Genomic DNA, 20,687 nt, shown 5'->3' on the forward strand with positions numbered 1-20,687 from the left:
GACATCTGGTTCTTTTTGTAATTTACAAGCTCTCAAAAGGCACCAAATTAGTCTCAGGGTCTCATTGCTTTTTGTTTGTGCACATGAAAGAAAATGTATCATAGCCAAAATTTACAATTTTAAAGTCGATGGGAGTTGCAAGGCGCAGCAGATCGGAACATCAGGCAACTTAGTTCAGTAGCTATTTATGGATTTAGGGACCCGGCTTTAGCCGCTCCAGAATAAAGGCTTTGACACACCTATATTCATGGCATTATATAAGTGCATATTAATACCAAAGGGGTGAATGCTAAGAGATGCTCACCATCTGCAAACCCCACTGGAGTCAATGAGGCAATTCCTCCCAGGTGGCCCAATAATAGTAATAATAATTGTGGAGCTGTTCCTAACTCAACAGAGCTAAGATTCACACCTGCGGAGGATCTGGTCCCAGGTCTCTTAGCCCATATAAGAAATATATTGCAGCAGTTACCACAATAGCCCCATGTGCTGTAGTACCACTACTGCACACTGCAAGGCTAGGGGCTATTGTCACAGAGGAACGCAGCATTTTTGGTGTAGGGGATATAAACTGGGAACACATCTATCGGGATCTGCCTTTGGCATCTACCCGTGAAATCGGGGGAGAGGGGAAAGGTCATATTATGTAGAGACGGGACGATCAAGTGTTTGGATTATTCATGTATTGTATTTTCGGAAGTTTAGGAAATTAAGCCAGCGAAGCTGACTGTGGTTCCAGGGTACATCTCTACTCATAGCTCCAGTCATAAAGGGCCCCAATCCTGTACGGTGCTGAGAAGCCTTCATTCCCATTGACATCACTGGGAGCTGAGCGTGCTCGCGAGCTGGCAGCCTAGACCACAAACAGCAAGAGCTTATGAAAAGCAAATAACAGTGTAGTTCATCAGAAGTTCATCTTCTAGAGTCTATGGAGACAATTTGCTCATCCTCTCCTCTCCTTCCAAAGTGGCGCCGGGTTCACTCTGTGCCACCGACCCCACAGAATAAAGTGTCATTGTCCCATTAGCGGAGCATTGTCACCATGTGCAGTAATGAATCCTCGGAGTAGGGCAGTAATAACTGATATGACTGTCGAGTGTATAAAGCACTGAATAGCTCCCATTGTTGTGTTTCAACGAGTCCTCCAATGCAGCACTCATTTGGCACAGAAAAGCCGATGATTACCTTTGTGGATTAATTAAAACTGAGAGATTTCAATTGGGCTGCCTTTATTTGCATTGCTATTTTATTTGCAAGAGTCTATGTATTTATTTTTGTCAGAGCCATTAATTATGTATCAATGTTAACTAGGGATACGCTTTATCACCCTCTGACCTCCTCAGTTTGTCTCTTTATGGGAGAGCCAACTTGGTCTCTGCGAAGTTCTAATTCCAAGCAGAGATTTTAGGAGCAAAGGCAGAAATCAAGGGATAGTTACCTGATTTGGGAACTGGGTAGCAAAATGGGTAGAGGTGACAGCAAATGTGAGGAGAAATTTCACAAAATTCTCACACACACACATACATTTCCCTCCCACCCAGGGAAATATTAAATTTTGAAGATAACGTCTGTCACAATTTGAAACATTTCAGCCAGCCCTATTTTGGGAGGGTTGGTTACAGATCGAACATTTGGACCATGTTACTCAAAAGCTTCCTCAGGACATTGCAAACCTCTAAGCTAACATGGGCTATGTTTTGAGACACACGCGGGGATGAGTTATGGTTTTGAGAATGGAAGCTGAACCACGTGCAACTATTTTTATATGAGCAAAAACAAACAAACAGCCACTTCTTTGAGATTCGCTTGGAGGTTTGGGTTCATTCCAACTTTAAACTCAAAGCAAAACTCAGCAGAGTGCAAATCTTTGAGAAGTAACATCTGGAAGGTGATGGGGGGCATTCACATGAGCCCCTGAAAAGGTGCTAAGTTCCTCACAGTTCAAATGCTAACCTGGCAAAGTAGCTCCCAACTTACTATGTGGAATAGCATATTAGAGGATAACAGAATCTCAGCAGTACGACACTAGAACCAACCCTGTTCTATTTCATGTTGTGTGCCCCAGGTTACTTACTGAGAATGGGAGTTCTGACTCTAAGATTGCAGTTGGTGCTGGACACGTTTCCAGATGGACATCTCTGGAAACCAAAGTCCTCTAGATAGCAGGAGAAGCAACAGCAATACAAGCTTTCTCTCCACTGCCCTCCATTATCCTTCAGACCTGCCCTAATAGACCTACTTCTAGGGTAGCTTAATCTGCACGCCCTCTCTGCTGATAGGGCCAAGTATGGACCCAGTTACTGCCAAACGTGTTGCTGGTTTTGGGTGATGTAGAGAGCTGTCCACCAGGAACGGGGCTGAGAGCCGCTGGAGGGAATGCTCTGTTTTTTATCGCCTTACCTGGGCAAAGTGCAATGTTGCAGAACTTAGTTTGTTTTTCAGGTCCCTCGCAGGGGTTTCCACCAAACTGAGGGGGTTTGCAGGTGCGGGTTCGATCCCTGTACCCCCGCCCACACGTTGAGGAGCACAGACTCCACGGAGACCACTCGTCCCAAGTGCCGTGCACTGCAATCAAAGCAGAGGGAATAAACATCCCGTCCCAGGGAGTCTTACATAGCTAGAGAATCATGGAATTACATGGAACATGATATCTTGCCCATAGTAAGAAACCCATTAGAAACCAGCGTGGGAAGGACCAAAACAAATCAGCCAGGAATGTGCAGAGGAGAAAGGCATGGAACATTTCATGAATTGCCACCAAATGGCTCTTCACTAGTTTCACAAACGTGAAAAATCCTGAGACGCTTTTCACTGACCCCTCCTCCCTCTTCACATTTTTGTGCTGGGGGGGAAAGGCCTTTTTGAGCAGCAGAAATACACTTTCAGAAAGAGAAAACCTTAATGAAATCTAGACAGCTCCAATGTCAAAGGCACTAAACGCAACACCGCTGCTAATGCTACTTTACCCAATGCTTTCTCTTTTATCTCCAAACCTCCACAAGGCATCAGCCTTTTAGAAAGTCACAGCAATGTCAGGAGGCAGACATCTAAGTGCTAATGCATCATTCAACAGTGACACCATCACAGGCAGCGCTAAAGAGACTTGGAATAGCTAAATGGGCTTGCAAAGCTCCAATGTTGTTATGGCTGTGCAAGCATTGACTAGTTACCCCTGGTAACTGCTAGAATTAGCCATCACAAGGTGCAGTATAGAGCTGATCAGAAACACTTCGACAAAACCATTTTCCATTGGAAAACGTAGCTCGATGGAAACCAAAACACTTTGCAAAATCAGATCAATTTTGCTTGAGAACAAAAAACAAATTCTGAAAATGTTCAAACAATCCCATTTCAGTTTTCTGAATGAAACGTTCCGATTTTTTCACTTTGGAATGACTTTCTGTTTTTGAAAAAATGGTAATATAATATACCATTTTAAAAAGTCACATCGAACCCAAATGTTTTCAGAGATCCGAAACTTTTTTTTTTTCAGAATTTTTTTTCATGGACAATTTTTGGGTTCCATTCCAAATAGGAATGACGACGGATTTCAAAATCTCGAAACCCTTTACTTTCCATCCTCCACACAGGTCTAGTACAGCAGTTCTGTTTGGACAGCATCCAGGAATGGGAAAGTTTATCCTAGCAGTCGTTTGGGTTATAAATCAGGATAGCACAGTTTTAGGCTTCCCAGGTCTGCTCAGTTGTAGAGCAATATAATCTAATCTAGCCAAGGTATGAATGGTACACTTGTCACCATAGAATCTAGGTTCCAAGTGCCCTAAGAGCAGTCCCAACCTCCTCTGTGAGTTTTTATCCTCTCCAGCTCAAGTTCTGGATCAAATAAGAAAGTTCAGAGGCCACTGCAAACACAATCATACTAAAAAAAGAGGCAAGTGCACTTTTTCAAACCTCAGAATCCTGAGCAAAGATTCTGCGTGGTTCTTAACTGAATGGGGTTACATATCCCTAGCAGTGGGTTATCTCGTATGGGGAAAGAATATGTTAATTTCCAGTGGTGAATAAACCACCATCCCCAGGAAACACGTTAAAGCCTACGGTTCGGTGGCTTTCCACAGAAACCAGCTGTGACCGTGTGATATGAGTAGAAGGCAATGCTGGGAAGCAGGGGAGAGGGGAGCAGGCGGAGTGGGTGAGCACAGGAGAGCGGCGGTTTCTCCATTATAAATTGCTTTCTGAAATCTGACTTGGCTACGTGAGAGCAGCATGGCTGCTTGGGAGCCAGAAATTGCATCAGGCTGCGAACTCAGGGTCTTGGATCCTGAGCTGGGGAGCACTCCTTGCCATTCGGATTTGGACAGCAGAGCAGTTCCTGGTAATGCGGGGAACATCTGGTAAGTGCAGTGTCGGGAGCCCAGATCCCGAGCGCCTCCTCCTTCCCCGCCGTTTGTGCCCGTGGAGTTGGTGGCGCACCTGGGCAGACGGCGGAGTTGTTGCACTGTCTCTGCTCCCGGAGAGGGCCGCTGCACTGCGTGCTGTAGGAAGACGACACGCAGAACCTGGTCCTGGTCTGCCAGCCCTCCCCGCAGGTGGTCGAACACACGCTCCACGGGGACCACTCCTCTGCTGCAGGGTCACCTGTCAGGTTCAGAGCAGAAGGTGAGGCCACGGCGTCAGAACCTGGGCGCGGTAACCCCTACGGTTATAGTGAGGGAGGGCAGAGATGGGGGTCCAGTGGGGGTGACGGCATGCTTTGGAAAACAAGAGAAAACCCACCCCAGCCATCCCCTTCCTCATTGGCCTCTGCCAGCCTGCACCAGTCGATGAGCCTGGTGAGGACACTGACTGAAGCTGCCCATCAAGTTGTTCCTTATAATCCCTGCCCACCATCAAGCAGCCCCTCTGCAGCAAAGGCCGAACATACCAAGAGCGTGGCCCAAATGCCTGCGTCGCCTTTCAATACCTACCCCACGGTAGGTGACATGGGCAGGGAGGGAAGAGGGTATCCCATGGCTTCGATACCCTCCGACACCCACGGGAACCTAGCCCAATAGCTAGAAGCCAAACAATAATCATTTAGCGAAACCTCATTTATTTCAGATAGAGTGTTGAAAATGACATCTGGCGCACCTGTAACGTACCCTACAGGACCTATAATATGCAGGGACAATCCATAGAGATGGACATTAGAGAGAGAATGAGCAGAGTTCCAGCACCCTTTGACCCAAGAGAGGAGATAAGGAATGACCAACATGTCCCTCTTCGCAGTTCCATACTGTAGGGTCAGGAGATCACCAACCGCCTACCAGTGCGACATGAGATAATTAGCAGAAGCCCCTTGCGGCATCTCCCTTTCAGAGCTAAAAGCTCTGAGTGCTATCTCACCAGACTATGATAGCCACTGACTGCTCACGGAGAGCTTTGTGTACAAAACACTGGCAGGGTAACTGGGCCATGGGATTTCAAGGGATTGTGACAAACCGTATCGGACCAATCGGAGTCGGTATCTGTATATTTGTCCAGTGGTATTCTAGGAACTATTGATCTCTCTGATTCACTGTATGTGTTGGCTTATATTTCAACTGCTTCTGAGGATTGAAGCTATTCGGACAGTTGATGTTTAATGATGTCCCACTGTAAGGATGAAGTGAAGGCTGTCAGGGTTCCCTCCCCACTCTGAACTCTGGGGTACAGATGTGGAGACCCGCATGAAAGACCCCCTAAGCTTATTTCTACCAGCTTAGGTTAAAAACTTCCCCAAGGCACAAATTCCTTTCCTTGTCCTTGGACAGTATTGCTGCCACCACCAAGTGATTTAGACAAAGATTTAGGAAAAGGACCACTTGGAGTTCCTATTTCCCCAAAATATCCCCCCAAGCCCCTTCACCCCCTTTCCTGGGGAGGCTGGAGAATAATATACCAACTGAATAGGTTAACAAAGTGAGCACCGGCCAGACCCTTGGGTTTTAGGACACTAAAAACCAATCAGGTTCTTAAAAGCAGAACTTTATTATAAAGAAAAAAGTAAAAGAAGCACCTCTGTAAAATCAGGATGGAAGGTAACTTTACAGGGTAATAAAAAGATGTAAAACACAGAGGATTTCCCCTCTAGGCTCAACTTCAAAGTTACAAAAACAGGAATAAACCTCCCTCTTAGCATAGGGAAAATTCACAAGCTAAAACAAAAGATAATCTAATGCATTTCCTCGCTATTACTTACAATTTCTGTAATCTTAGATGTATTATTTCAGTGGGAGCAGGGTTACCTGCTTGGTGTCTCCCTCTCTATACAGAGGGAACAACAAAGAGAGCACAAACAAAACCTCTCCCCTCCCAGATTTGAAGGTATCTTCTTTTCTTATTGGTCCTTTTGGTCGGGTGCCAACCAGATTATTTGAGCTTCTTAACCCCTTACAGGTAAAGGAGGGATTTTATGCTACCCTTAGCTGTATGTTTATGACAAAGGCCATTGGTAACTCTGGATTTAAGAGCGACCAGTGGATGAGGACCTGTGGAGGGGAAGGTTTACAGAGAGTCTTAACCACAAAGAGGGTTGGACTTGTCTTGATTTCCTTTGCTTGACGTCTCACTGGCTCCTGCTCCGGCTGATATTGCATGGCAGAATTAAATAGGAGAGAGATTAGGACAAATATTTACCTTCTACAAATTCAGGTCCATCTCTGCTGTAAAACAACCACCGTGGGCTGCCCATTCACAGCACAGATACACCCCCGCAAGATTAGACGATAAGAAAAGGAGAGGTTTGGTGCTTACAGTCCTGTCTCCCCTGCTCAGTGTGAATGGGGGACACAGGAAGAATACTAGACGCAACTGACCATGTTCATTAAGCCAAAGATGATCAATACCACTTTGTTCTGTTGATTTGCATCTGGAGATTAACCCATCCAACCAGTGGCTGTTAGACCAACTCTAGGAATTGCTAGTCTCAGTCACTGCTTCTAGAGTAATCAGTCCTTGTCTAGAGACCTTGAGACAGCAGCAAAGCATCTCTCTCCAGCATCTGATTTTGAAGTAGAGGATCTTCTGGGAGATCGGTACAAAAGGACGGGATTGTCATGACAACTGGGCTAGGTCTTTGATAACTGATGGCATTCTGACAGCCCCGTCAGACAGATACAGCATTACTGGACTTACAGTTCCCTAGCGGCGAGTTCCACTCCTCATGAGCGGCCGTCTCCATCACCACCACCTTAGCAGCACCCTTGTCTCCTACAAGATGCCCAACAACTGGTGTAATATCCAGGGAAAGCTCTGTTCCAGCTCTTAGACTGCTGCTTCCAGTCTTCCCTTCAGACTTTCCTCTATAGGTACGTCTACACTGCAAGTGAAGGTGTAACTGTAGCAGGGGTAGTCAGACCCGATCTAGCTTTAATCTAGCTAGCACGGGTAACGATAGCCATATAGATGTGGTGGCCCAGGTTTCAGCGCAGGCTAACAACCAGAGGACCTACCCAGGGTACTCTGGTTGTTAGCCCATGCAGAAGCCACGCCACCCCATCTGCACTGCTATTATCACCTGTGCTCACTAGATTTAAACTAGCACACGTGTGCTTACCCCGGACACAATCACACCTTTCACTCGCCGTGCAGACATACCCTCACATGGCGTTAATTGTGCACTTAATGATTTGCACTGCTCAGAAAACCACCACGGATTTTTTTTAACCCCGCTCCAGCAATTCCCACCTCCGCCGCACCAGTCTTTTAGCAGACAACCAAGCCAAGAGTGTAAAGACAATGACCTTCTTGGCAGGGCTGGGAAAGTCGGGTGTGGGCCATCTTCTTTTGCGGGGGGGATCACAGCAAAGCTGGCCTCTCAACTGCAGACGGTGACGGGACTTATCTGCTTCTGCCTCAAACGTGCTGCAGTGGTTCATGCTTTTGGTACATCACCTACGCTGTTACCAAGAGGCAGGCCATCCCTCTTATCTGGCTCTTTAAACACTACCTGTCTAGGCTGGAAAGTCATTTCCAAAGAGAGAGGCATGGGAAAAGCCCGCAGTGAGACTTATGTGTTCTCTCTGTCAATTGTACAGTGCATAGAGAATGGGAAATTTAATAGTCCGCTCTGCAATCTAATCATATCCCGGCGGCTGTCTCGGATGCACATTTGAAAAAGCCACTTTGAAATGAGAGGTAGGACGCTGCCTTCTGTACATCGTGGTACTATTAGAGGAATTCATGTCCTCTGCGGCCCAAGTTTCACCTCCTCCCTCTCTTCCCCCTTCCTTATTCTGGGCATTTTCCCTTTCACAGTACAGAGAGCCATGATTAGAAGGGAAAGGAAATCTGGCGGGACCTTTTGCAATTATCATCACAGCTCTTGCATTTCCCCTGACCCCACTTTCTAATTCAAAAGAGTAGGTTTTTTAAAAATGTTTTATCTCTGCTGCCTGGGGAAATATGCCTGTCCAAGCCTCAAGCCCTGAAAAATGGGAATTCAACAAGTTTCCACTCACTCTGGACCTGTTCCACGGAGCTGCTCAGAACCCCTGGGCATGAAGCCACAGGAGATCTTTATCCACATCCCGAGGGTGCCAATCACAAAAATCTTGCCCATAGAACGTTTTGTGCTTCTCAGGTTTAAGGACAAGATTCTGCCCAAAGAAGCCTGTCCCCTAATTGGGGTTTACACCACTTCGCCCATGGGCGGTGGGGGTCATTTTAATAGAGACACACTCCGCTACTGTTTTTAGAACAAGAGGTCCCTCTGCCAGGCACCAGTGCTGTATAGAATGGTTTTACTTCACCAGTCACTGCTAACTAGTTTAATCCATGGTAAGCATGATGTGACAGTGGTGTCTTAGCATAGTATGATCCATGTAAGTACACAGGGTCCTGTGTTCCCCTGCTGTTAAAATATAGTTAATCACAGACCTTCTTAGAGGGGAGGCCCTAACCGGGACCCTAGGCCCCTAACCCTAAAGGAAACAGCTACAAGCACAGTCACAAGTAAGCAGACTTACACACAACTTGAGTTCCAGCTTTGTTTCATTTCTTTACCAGGGAACACAGCCTGCCTGGAACTCTATGCAGCACACAGAGCTAGAAGCTCATTGCTTCTCCCATGTAAAAAAGGCCAGGACATGCTGCTCCAAGTAGATGCACTAAGATACAGAAGCTGTTTTTCTTCCCGTTGGGAGTTTCCACAAGCTCAGGTGAGAGGGCAATGCCATGCTGATGCCTTTCCCCTCCCTCTGACAATCACAGGGCAGTCAGGTTCATTTCCTACTCCTTTTGTGCCCCCTGCATCATGAAGCAGTGGGGATGACACAACCCAATGCAACTACCTGATACAACACCAAGTCAACTGCTACTGTATAAGTAACAAGTACTTATGAGAGAGCTGGCATGGAAGAAAGATTAATGCTATCACACAATGACAGACCAGGACGCCTGGTTTAATGCGGGCCAGCCAGACTCCCACACGCTATGAAGGTGCTTAGCACAGTAGGGTCTGTAGCAGACAAGTGGGCTCGGAAAGCATCAGGTGTAAGGCCCCGGAGCTGTGCCTCATGGACCGCCATGCTTGATTGGCTGAGGAAGTTTGCAGGCCAGCTCTTAAGCCAAGCAGCAGGTGCACCTGACTGGCTGCTCCATGCACCTGCTTGCGGATTCTCTGCCTCCTTGTGCCTGTCTCGCTCCAAGCCCTGTACCCAGCCTCAACTCTGCCCTGCACCTGCCCTGGCTCCAGTCCTGCCGTAGCCTCACCACGGCCTCTGAACCAGCCCTGCTCCTGTCTTCTCTGACTCCGGTTCTGACCCTTTGTTCTGGTATCCTGATCCTGATTCCTGCTCCGACCACTAGATCTGCTGGCCTATGACCTGGGATCCTGACAGAAAGCCCTGTAACTGCACCAGCTCATGGTACGCTGGAAGGCTGTGCCACTGCTACTTTCACCACAGTCAAGAGATTCAAAATGTGGTGATGCCTGCTGTTAGTGGTGGTATCTGTCCATGCCAGCGCAACACCCAGGGGATAAACTAGGCTCAATGATTGCTGATGATGAGCAATCCTAGTAATCAGCGATAGGGGCAGACCTCTGGTGTTAGGCCAGGCCAATGGGGCCCCAGGCAAGGAGCGTCTTCGGCACACACACACACCCCGCCCGCCACTCCGTTTGTTAAACTTTTGAATACCTTATTTGTATTGCATTTGTAGCCCATTTCACGACTTTGATGCACAATTTGCATGCATGACTTACCCCTGACATGTAAGACTGACTGGCGGCACCCCGCCCCTTATATACCCACGAAAACATGGCTGAGGGAAATGTCGTTCTCAAAAAGTCTGGAAGGTTCCACAAGATTCTACAAAGGTCCGGAACATTCGAGGAGGTTAATGAAAAATGAAGCCACGTACGGAATACCTGAAACATTTCACTTCAAATATTCTAATTTCCCTTTTGTCGCTAACAACAAAAACAGCACCCCCCCAACCCTGGCACCCGAGGTGGTCGCCTGAGTTGCCCGCCCCTAAATCCGGTCCTGGTTAGCTCATCCATCATCCATCATCTATGCCAGTGTAGGGCCCGTCCATCCATCCATTTACTTCCAGGATGCCCATCAGTATGGTAGCTGGGCACAGTATACTGTTCCCCATATATACTCTCCTCTGTTTCATCCAGCCCAATTTTATAGGAGATGGACAAAGGGAAAGGAAAAAGGTGGGAGGGGGAGAAAAATGGGAAACCCTGCTGACTCCTTCCCCTGGTCCTGTTCTCTGCCCATGGGATAGGAGTGACTCTCATTGACTTCACTGGGAGTTATGTGTATCCTGCAGCGGCAGAATAAACCGGAGTCTAGGACATCACTTTGCTGGGTTTAACAATGAGAAACAGTCACAGCTGCGGCCTTAGCCGCGGGTGCTGATTGTGATGGGAATTTGTCTTGGCAAACAAATTAAAAAAAAAAAATCCAATTAATATGTGAGTGCACATGTGTGCCCAGGAAGCTTAATTAATTTCCTACAGGCTGGAAGTAGCTTTGTCAGACTAGCTCCTTGTTTTGCAGAATAAGCGAAAGCTGCAAACGAATCAGCTCCGATCTCCATTGTAGATGGGCAGGGCCCTGGAAACGCCGGTGCAGTCAGCAGACTGCTGACAGCCCTTTTCCCAGATGGTTATGGGGAATTGCTTTCTCTCTTCCTTTTTCGTTCACAGCTGCACATGCTTATCTGAGGAGGGAGTTAGCAGAGGTGCAGATCAAGAGACTGTCAGCGTCACCACACCGGCAGCTGGCTACAGTGCTCCAAGGAAGAAGAGAAATTAGCAGCCCGCCTCACGAGTTTGACAGTGGAGGAAGGCTGCTGTCAAGGGTTTGCATCCTTAACTTCACACCACGTTCCAACTAGCAGAGCGACCAGGCTCACGCTGTGTATCTCATCAGTTAAAGTGGCTCACGCCCTGACTTTTACCCTCCTTGCACTGCAAGATCCGACAGAGCCAGGTCTCCACGTTTCCCACAGGATCACAGAGGTGACCTTGTCCCACCTGCTCCTGCAGGTTTGCTGCTTTCAGCATATTCCCAGCAGGCCTGACAGTTCAGATCCAGATCTGAACAGATGCAAAGTTAAAGGGTGATTGGAGCTGGGATTTTTCCATGGCAACTGCCGAGTTCCTCATTTGAAAAAAAAAAATATAAACCATCCTGGGTGATAAGTGAAGGCAAGAACCCAGTGTGCGTGAGCACGTGTTACAGGGATGGTGCCGTGAGTGGCAAAGCCAAGGGACTGCTGGGCTCCTGTCTACAGGGAACAATAATTCTCTCCCATTTCACTGTGTCATAGGGGTGCTGCCGTCTGGTTACTGGAGAGTCCAGCAGATGCTTGTTATGCATCTTAACAGGCTAATCAAATGTAAAGCCGCAGCAGGTGAAGTTGGACATGAAGGCTGCCTGCTCACCTCTCCCCAGCGCCCGGTGGAAAAGCTTTCGCTCTTGTGTCAGATTAACACGGGCTGTCGCTGAGATTGCTCTGGCTTGCTAAAGCCTGAGAGATCCCCCGCTGTGCTGTGACTGCACCAGCCCTGCTGAACGAATCTCCTACTTAGCTGGACTCTGGTTATGTTCCCCGTAGGTAGGGCTGCTCGAAAACGGTTCATCAGAATTGCTTTCCACAGAAAACGCTGTTTCAGCTAACCTGAACTATTTCAACAGCGTTCTCTTTTTAAAAACTGGCAAAAATCCTTACAAAAGTTGGGATTTTGGATTCAAAACAACTTTTCGGTTTGACATTCACTTTTTCACATTTAAATAAAAATGGTTGAAATCAAAACCAACCGTCTCAAATGTCTCACAACAAAATGTTTTGTTTGATTTGAAATTATTTTTTTTTATTTTGTTTCAGAAAAAGAAAATTGACCCTTGGAAACGTGGGTCTCTCCACCGATCTCTCTCCTTGTTAGAGAGGGAGCTTTCCCAATGCAACCTGGGGAACTGAGATCCATTTCAACCAGCCATTTCCTTCACTCTTCAAATGCCGAATCCCCTTGGACTTTGCCTCTGTGGATTTAGTAATCTAGGTTTAGTTTTGCAAGTAGTAATCACTTGGCCATGATATCTGGGTTCAGGGCAACACAAGCAACTGTAACCATCACATCTAATAGGAACAGCTCACCATTTGAGTCACCTGAAATGGTACTGGGCCAGCGCATCGGGGAACATACCGTGGGGAACAATCTTGTACTGGCCGAGGAGGACAAACAAGATGACTGGCCAGGGCCAGGTGTTTCCCATCTCCATCGCTACAAGCAACATGATGAGTGACTCCTTTCTTACTAATGATGAATTTTCTATTACTAGAACCAAGTCAGTGTTCATGCTCAGACTAGGGGGGGGCTCTCCCCCACTCCCACCCCAAGTTCTGGAAGGGGAACTAGGCTCTCGGTGCCTGTCTGTGATGGCAGACCCACTTGTTTCAATGAGCCTCTCTCCACTCAGCAGGGTAGGGTGGTGTTAACGACAAAGGGCCTGACTCACGTCTCACTTACACAGGTGCAAATCAGGAGGAATGCCAGGGATGGCCATGCAATCATAGCTGCAGATGTCAGATCGGAATCAGGCACTAAGAGCCAAATTCATCACGGCTATAAATAAATCCACGGACAGCAGGGACAAATTGAACCCAGGCGATCAGTTCTGTCTTCACTTACACCTGTGTGGATCCAGAGTAGCTCTGCGGAGGTGATGGTGTAAATCCGGAGTAAGTCCATTGACTTGAACAGAGTTAGTCTGGATTTACACGGAGGTAACTGAGATCAGAAACTGGTCCAAGGGGAGCTGCTGGGACAATGTGCACAGGGGGAGGGAAAAGGCCCAATGGGGCATTTGCACTTGCTGCCTCTAGGGACTATCTGAGGTGACTCACCGGCAGCGCGAGGCCACCTCTCCGGGTGGTGAGGGCACGATGGCAGATGCAGCAGGCGGAGGGAATGAACTGGGCACCGCTCCGCTGTTGATTCACGCTGCTATCCAGGATCAATTCCAGCGACTTGCTGGCTTTGAGAGAAACTGTTCTGGGCCGTGAAGGGAAATTCAACCTGCTATAGGCTCCTGTTTAGTGCCTGCAGCGTCTCCCTCACCCTCCCGCCTTCTGCAGAATCCAAGCAGCAGAGTGCTCTCCTTCCTTCCCTATGATCCTACCCGATATCTGAGTGACTCCTGCAGATCTGACATCTTCCCACTTGTCGCCTCTTCCTCATTCATCCACCGGCCTCTGGCAAAGGCCGCTCGGAAGCAGCACGTCAGGAGGAACAGTGCCAGGTACCTGCTGGAATTTGGTCCTTCCTCTTGTGTAGTGACCAAGGTTTAAACACACCAGCGGCGTGGCCAGATCCTCAGCGGCATCAGCGAAGCGCCACTGAACTTTCCAGAGCTATGCTGATTTACATCAGTGGAGGATCTGGCCCTTTTCTTGCTAGCACAGCTCCCCGTCCCAGGTTAACGAGGATATATTTCTTTGCATACTCATTTTGCCAAGCACTGCTGTCGACTCCCCTCCCCATCCATCCCTCTTCTGCACGCATTGCTTCCCCGTCTCCCCTTGTCTGTCACTCGGCTGTACGCTGCCAAGAGAGGCTCATTTCACCTGGCGTTTAGCAACGGATCTGCCATCCGGGCCAGGTGTGAGGTCCAGCTGCACTGCAGAAAGGAGTGATGTGATATTCCTGCTGCCTTAGCTAAGGGTTTGGAGAGAAAAGGTGGGTGGATCAACGTCCGTTGGTGAGAGAGACGAGCTTCTGAGCTTCACCGAGCTCTTCGTCAGGTCTAGGAAAGGTACTGAGAGTGTCACAGCTAAATACAAGATCAATCACTTAGGGCACTGGATGAAGGACACCACATGTTGTGATATCTCCACTGCTACCACGATCAACCCTCCCCACGCATGCCTATCACAGGGGTCCCACACATGTCTATCACAACACACGGCATACCTCATTCAGTGCAGGGAATACTCTAACAACAGTGATGTGGGTGAAACCAGACACTACGCTCTTGAATGAACTTTCACAGGACAATGATAAACGACAAGAACACCGTATCACCTATGGGTGAACACCTCTCTTGAAGTTATCACTCTAAATCTGACCTATCACGCCTGGTTCTTGAAGAAAACCTGCACAATGCTTTCCAAAGATGACCCTGGGAGCTTAAATTCAGAACATTGCTAAACGCTAAAAATCCTGGTCTTAATAAAAACACTGGATTTATGGCTTATTACAACCATCTGTAACCCACTAACTCCCTGTTTTGTCCTATAACTACACAGGTGTTAACGAGCCACCTCACCTTGAATGGTCCCTTAGAATATGTGCTAACTACTCATGTTAAACTATCTGTTCGATCTTGTATTTAGCTGTGACACTCTCAGGACCTTTCCTGGACCTGGAGAAGATCTCTGTGTATCTCAAAAGCTTGTCTCTATTACCAGCAGAAGTTGGTCCAATAAAAGATATTCCCTCACCCACCTCGTCTCTCTAATATCCTGGGCCCGACACAGTTCCAACGACACTGCATTAGCTGAGGCGGTGGTTCTCAAACTTTTGTACTGGTGACCCCTTTCACATAGCAAGCCTCTGAGTGCGACCTCCCTTATAAACTAAAAACACTTTTTTTAATATTTAGCACTATTATAAATGCTGGTGACGAAGCGGGGTTTGGGGGGGAGGCTGACAGCTCGTGACCTCCCATGTAATAACCTCACGACCCCCTGCAGGGTCCCGACCCTCAGTTTGAGAACCACTGAGATAAGGGTTGTTACAGAGCTGTTTTTCCAGGCGACGGACCTGTCTGGTTTTAAGATTAAGTTGGATAAGTTTATGGAGGGAATGGTTTAATGGTAAAACATAGTAGCCAAGGAAGACCAAGCAATGGTACATGAATAGCATAATGGCCAACAAGGGTCAGGCTAGAGACTCTTGCCTATATGCTCGGGGTATTACTGATCGCCATATTTGGGGTCGGGAAGGAATTTTCCTCCAGGGTAGATTGGCTGAGCCTCTGGAGGTTTTTCGCCTTCCTCCGCAGCATGGGGCAGGGATCACTAGCAGGAGGGTTTCAGCCGATTGAAGTCACTAAAACACAGGATTAGGGACTTCAACGGCAGAGTCCAGGGAAGGGTCTTGCGGCCTGCAGCATGCAGGGGGTCAGACCAGATGATCATAATGGTCCCTTCTGACCTTAAAGTCTATGAGTCTATGAGTCTATGAGACCGTACAGATCAAGTGACTGCAGAAATGGCCAGGGAAGTGAGGTGCCATTACTACAATTCCCCTCCCTCTCTGCCTCACCCTTTGTCTCTCATTCTCTTTCTTGCGCTTTGAACGCGTGTCCAGAAACTCAGCTTCCGCCCTGAGATTCACCATCATCTCTCTAATGCAAAGCCAGCTCCTTCATCACAAGACACTCTCACCAGCAGGCTGTCCAGGCAGCTTGGGTTCCTTTATTCTATCGCTACACAACTCACCGCCCCTGCGCTGTCGGACAGTGCAGAGCGGCTGAGAAATGGAGCAGGCAAAGCCACCCCTTTCTACTTTCGAGAACATTCAGACCACACCCTGCCCCGTGGGGAAAGCTGCCAAACTCTGCCCTAACACCTGGGAACCTTGGCAACGCTTGCACGGTGCGGCCTACTGACATGGGGCTGGATCCTCAGACGGCGTCAATTGGCAGGTTACTGACTTCAGTGCAAGTAGGCTAGCTGAGGATTCGGTTCCCTGCAATCTAGGTCACAGCTTTGGTGTCTCTTTGAGCCTTTCGAAAGCAAAGGCGAGAGTAAAGGCCTCAGGACAATGCTTTTAACCTGCAGCTGGTGTAATCACAGGGCAGGTGGGGTCCAACCATGTGGTGCCGGGAGCTCCTGCAAAACGCTGAAGGCTGAAGTCAGCAGGTGTGGAGGGAGCTCAGAACCTCCCAGGCCCTAAGGCAGAATCGGATGCAGAATCCTTGATCGTCCCTGTCCTGCTACCTGGATCAAACCCAGAGCTGCAGAGAGTGGGAGACAAAAGTCCTGAATCCTACAACAACATGGGCAAGAGGCGGGGAGGGGCGAGGGGAAAAGACATGTGCCAGTGAACTCCTGAGTTCCTAGAGCATGTGATCTGTTGTTGCCTGTATTCTTTCCTGATTGCTGGAAGATACGGGTGGAAAAACCTGTCATCCCAGTGCCACCTAACCTGCCTTCCCACACAGAAGTGAATGCCTAAGGCAATGCCCACACTGATATACTCCTCTCCCTGACCCCTACCCCCACCCGTCCTTGGGGGTCAAGGGGAATGCATGGCATGTATATCACCTGCGCGTTGGGCCCCTTTATGTCACCGTCACGCCAGCTTTGGCTTAATGGACCCACCGCTGATGAGAATCGTTGCCGAGTGTCAGATCTCTAGCCAGTGATTCGGAAGCAGGCATCACTCCTGCTGACGAGTGGATTGTGAGCAACACAGACTGAGTTTGGTTGATTGCATGTTTCCTGAAATGCCCTGATCCTACGGTGATGGGTGGCAGTACAAACCCCTTAGAAAGAGTCGGATGGGATTATGCTGGGCAATGACCGTTACTCTAATGTCTGGTGTCTGTCGCCCGGGAAGAAAACAAGTCAGCTGGCTCTTTAGACCAGGGCAGACCCCAACTCTGCCTGGAAATCCAGGCCCCAGCCCCACCGAAGGATCAGGAGATTGTTGCCTTAGTTCGGAGCTTACCTATTTGAGGTGCGGGGTATCCATACTGCTGCAGTTCGTCAGCATCCTCTCGCTTTCTGTTATCTGTGGACCTCAGCGACTGGCTTCTGGAATTATAGCGTCCATTGGCTACGGCAAGGCAATGGGTCACGTAAATAAACCTGGGTTCACGCTGTGAGATCTTTCACTACAAAGTTACATGTGAGAAAACAACAACCAACAGCAAAGCCCAGTTCGGCAGCATGGAGCTCAGAGTCCCAGCGCCGCTGATTTGCATCACAGACGTCCCCCCGCCCCTGTCAGCATTAGCTCCTAAGCCAGATCATTGGCCTGGGCTGCCGTCAAACCAGGGGCTTTAGCATTTAGAGGCTGGGACCCGTTTCATCCGTCCCCTAAGCTTCACGTAATAGCTTTCAGTGAAGTTGTGCGCCCTCCCCCAGACCCTTCTCTAGGAAACCCCCAGGAGGTATCAACAGATACAGGGTGGTTTAATGCTAGGCACACTCGAAAAGTGTTTGTGAACAACAGGCAACTTCATATTAGGCCCCTAAGACAAGCCAATTTCTGCAGCTTTCCTTGTACACATTAGGGTTCTGCTGACCTTTGAGATGCATTGACAGCGAGTCTCACCTCGCTCTGTAAGGCGCTTTGAGCTCTACGATGGAAAGTGTTATATAGGAGCTAGGTATTAGTATTATTAGCATACAGCTCCACCTCGCCTGGGTTATTTCCCGAGCTGGTTTTGGTCTGCAGCTGTCTACAGGGCATAATGGAGATGGGAAGGGCAGAAGGGAATTTGCAAAGGAAGGGGATTCTTCAGGATCGGAGAAGGGGAGGACACAACATTGTCGGCCCCCATCACATGACTGGCTAAGGGTAGAGACCACCAGACATCTAGCCCTTGACCCCAGGGACTCCAGAGCTAAGAGCAGGAGTCTCTACTGCTTCTGCTGAAGGACAAAAATCCTGATCCAAAGCACACTGGAACCAGTGACCTCTCCCATTGAGTTCAGTGGGCCCCGGATCAGGCCTTGAGGGCATGTCTACATGGGGACACGCAGGAAAGTTATGCCAAATTCACTCATTTACAGTGCATTCGTTAAAACGCATTTATCCTGTGTGTGGAGGCTCTTATTCAAAAGAAAGTGGCTTTGTTTCACTTTAGCTTAACTCTTTTCTAATTCGGCTTAACTTCCCATGTTAAGCCCTTAGCACGCTAGCTGTCACCTGAAGTAGATTCATACCCTCTGTGGCATCCAGCAGGTTGCACACCCAGAACAGTGGTTTCTGCATGCAAATGCCCTTAGAGGGGAACGAACAATGGAAGAGAGAATTGCCAGGATCTAAATTCTGCTCTCAAAAAGAACAGGAGTATTTGTGGCACCTTAGAGACTAACAAATTTATTTGAGCATAAGCTTTCGTGGGCTACAGCCCACTTCTTCGGATCGAAGAATTCTACTCTCAGTTATCTGGGTGTAAATCTGAAATAACTCCACTGACTCTATCAACGTTATATGGTGTAAGGGAGAACAGAATTTGGCCCTAGCAATCTATGATCTGGCAACTGGTTTGTTTCCAAACAGAATATACCGGACAGAGGGTCGTTTTGCCTGATGGAGACACAACAGCCTCTCGCCCTTTCAAAACAGCATGCACGCTGCTGAGGGCTGAAAGTGGTGACAAATCCGGTCCTTGGAACCCTGGGAAAATTAATAAAGGTTAATGAAGCTTCCAGGCATGTGCTGGTGCGAGTCTGTAACGCCATCAAAAAAGGGAACGCAGAGGAGGGGGAGGAAGGATGCAGAGCGTCCCTGCCGGGAGCCAGACTTCGTGTAGAGCAGGTTGGTTTGCGGAGGAGGCCAATATGGGCTGCCTAATTAAAGGCCAGTTTCAAATCCCACCCCCCTGGTCTCCTTCCCCCACAGCATCCATGCAAAGGAGCCCTGGAACCAGTCTGCTATGACTTCTCTTAACCTTCCAGCACTGGCAGTCTGCAGACTGACTGCCAGCAAAATAAATGAGGAGGAGAATGGACAGCGTCTGTCTGTTATCGGAGAGGAGCTCAGGATGCAGTTAGAATCAATAGCTGGATTTTGAACATCCCAGTATTTAAGTGTGTATGGGGCTGGGGGGTTGGTTATACCCAGATAAGGATCAACTGGAAAATCTGGATCTGGCCTCAGGTTCATATTTTGAATACCCAGAAAACTCAGGGCTGTTCCAATGTGGGGTTTGGTTTCGGGCCCCTACCTACATACCTACCCCCAAATCTAACCATCCATCCCCTTGTTTACCACTCAAGTCTAGTCTAGTCTAATCTACTCTAAATCCACGGTTTTGAAAGGATCAAAACCATGAGATTCTACAGCATCCCTTGGCCACCATAAGCCGCCCCCAGACTCAAAACTCATTCAAATTGGGCGCAGAAGCAGGGATGAGCAGCCATGTTTAGCTATCGAGCTTTAAATAGATTTGTTGGGAGCTCAGCAATGGATGTAGTGTAAAAACCCAGGGCCACGAGTTTCAAAAGCGACTGGTGATTTTGGAAGGGTGGGAAAACAGATGAAGCAAATTGGCTTTTAAAAATCCGGTCAGTTTCACTAATCTCAGGTTCTATTAGTAAGACTTTCTACGTGCAGATATGGGGAGGGGGAGGGAGTTATCTCAGGTGTGCCTTTTATTTTTTTTTCCAGTCCCCCAGAAGATGCACTGCTGGTAAAATTTACTCCTGAGCAGTAGGACACAATGAGGCCTAAGAACCATTTAATCACTTAAAACCAGATTTTCAACAAGGCCCAGCACCCACAATTGGGGCCTAATTTTCACAAGAGCTAAACTCCAATTTTGTCCTGAGTGAGAACAACAGGGGCCAGTGGGTGCTGAGCACTTTTGAAAATCCGGCCCGTGGGACTGACCCGGGCGTTAAGTGGGGCTTAGATCTGGTGCTGGGTGAATCTGTCCTCAGAAGCTGAAGTAGGAGATGCTACCCTGGATGATCATTCATGACAAAGGCATCTCAGATGTGTTCCCTCCACAGCAGTCTATTTACTAATCTATCGACGGGGTCTCATTAGAAACACGTTCCATGCTGTTCCATTGCTTTCCCTGGCTGTCACTAAGGGGTTAGTTCCCTGACAGGACCTGCCATGGAATGTCTGGGTTCTGTCTGATTAGAGTCTCCTGATGGTTCGTGTTGGTCTCAGCGAAGTTGTGTGATTGCTTTTGTTCCCCTGCTGACAGGATAGGCCTAGCTGCCGTATCTCACCCAATGACAGCTGATCAGAACCACGGGCTGAAAATGCCAGCTCTTTTGCCCACTAAGGGTCTGATTCACCCCTGGCTTACTCCACTTTTACACCGGTGTCACTCCATCGACATCAAGGGGGTGACTCCAGGGTAAAATGGGTGAATCCAGCCCTGTTTTCACACTAAGCAGGAACATTCCCACTGGGCCTCGTTTGGAATTGCTTTGAATGGTCATCCAAAAAATAGTCAGTGGTGGTGCTGAGTCATTCAGGGCGGCACTCT

The 20,687-nt window shown here is 48.3% G+C and overlaps 1 protein-coding gene across 1 annotated transcript in view; it reads right to left on the reverse strand.

Moving 5' to 3' along the window:
- ADGRB1 (adhesion G protein-coupled receptor B1) overlaps positions 1-20,687 on the reverse strand; it is a 271,570-nt gene that overhangs the window by 172,620 nt on the left and 78,263 nt on the right. Inside the window, exons 3-5 of the mRNA XM_054018655.1 lie at positions 17,180-17,287; positions 4,435-4,599; positions 2,401-2,565 (exon numbers count right to left, since the gene is read on the reverse strand). Of these exons, the coding sequence (XP_053874630.1) occupies positions 2,401-2,565; positions 4,435-4,599; positions 17,180-17,287 (438 nt within the window). The remainder of the gene's footprint in view (positions 1-2,400; positions 2,566-4,434; positions 4,600-17,179; positions 17,288-20,687) is intronic.

The sequence above is a fragment of the Malaclemys terrapin genome, chromosome 2, assembly GCF_027887155.1.
Source record: "Malaclemys terrapin pileata isolate rMalTer1 chromosome 2, rMalTer1.hap1, whole genome shotgun sequence".
Classification (NCBI taxonomy): Eukaryota; Metazoa; Chordata; order Testudines; family Emydidae; genus Malaclemys; species Malaclemys terrapin.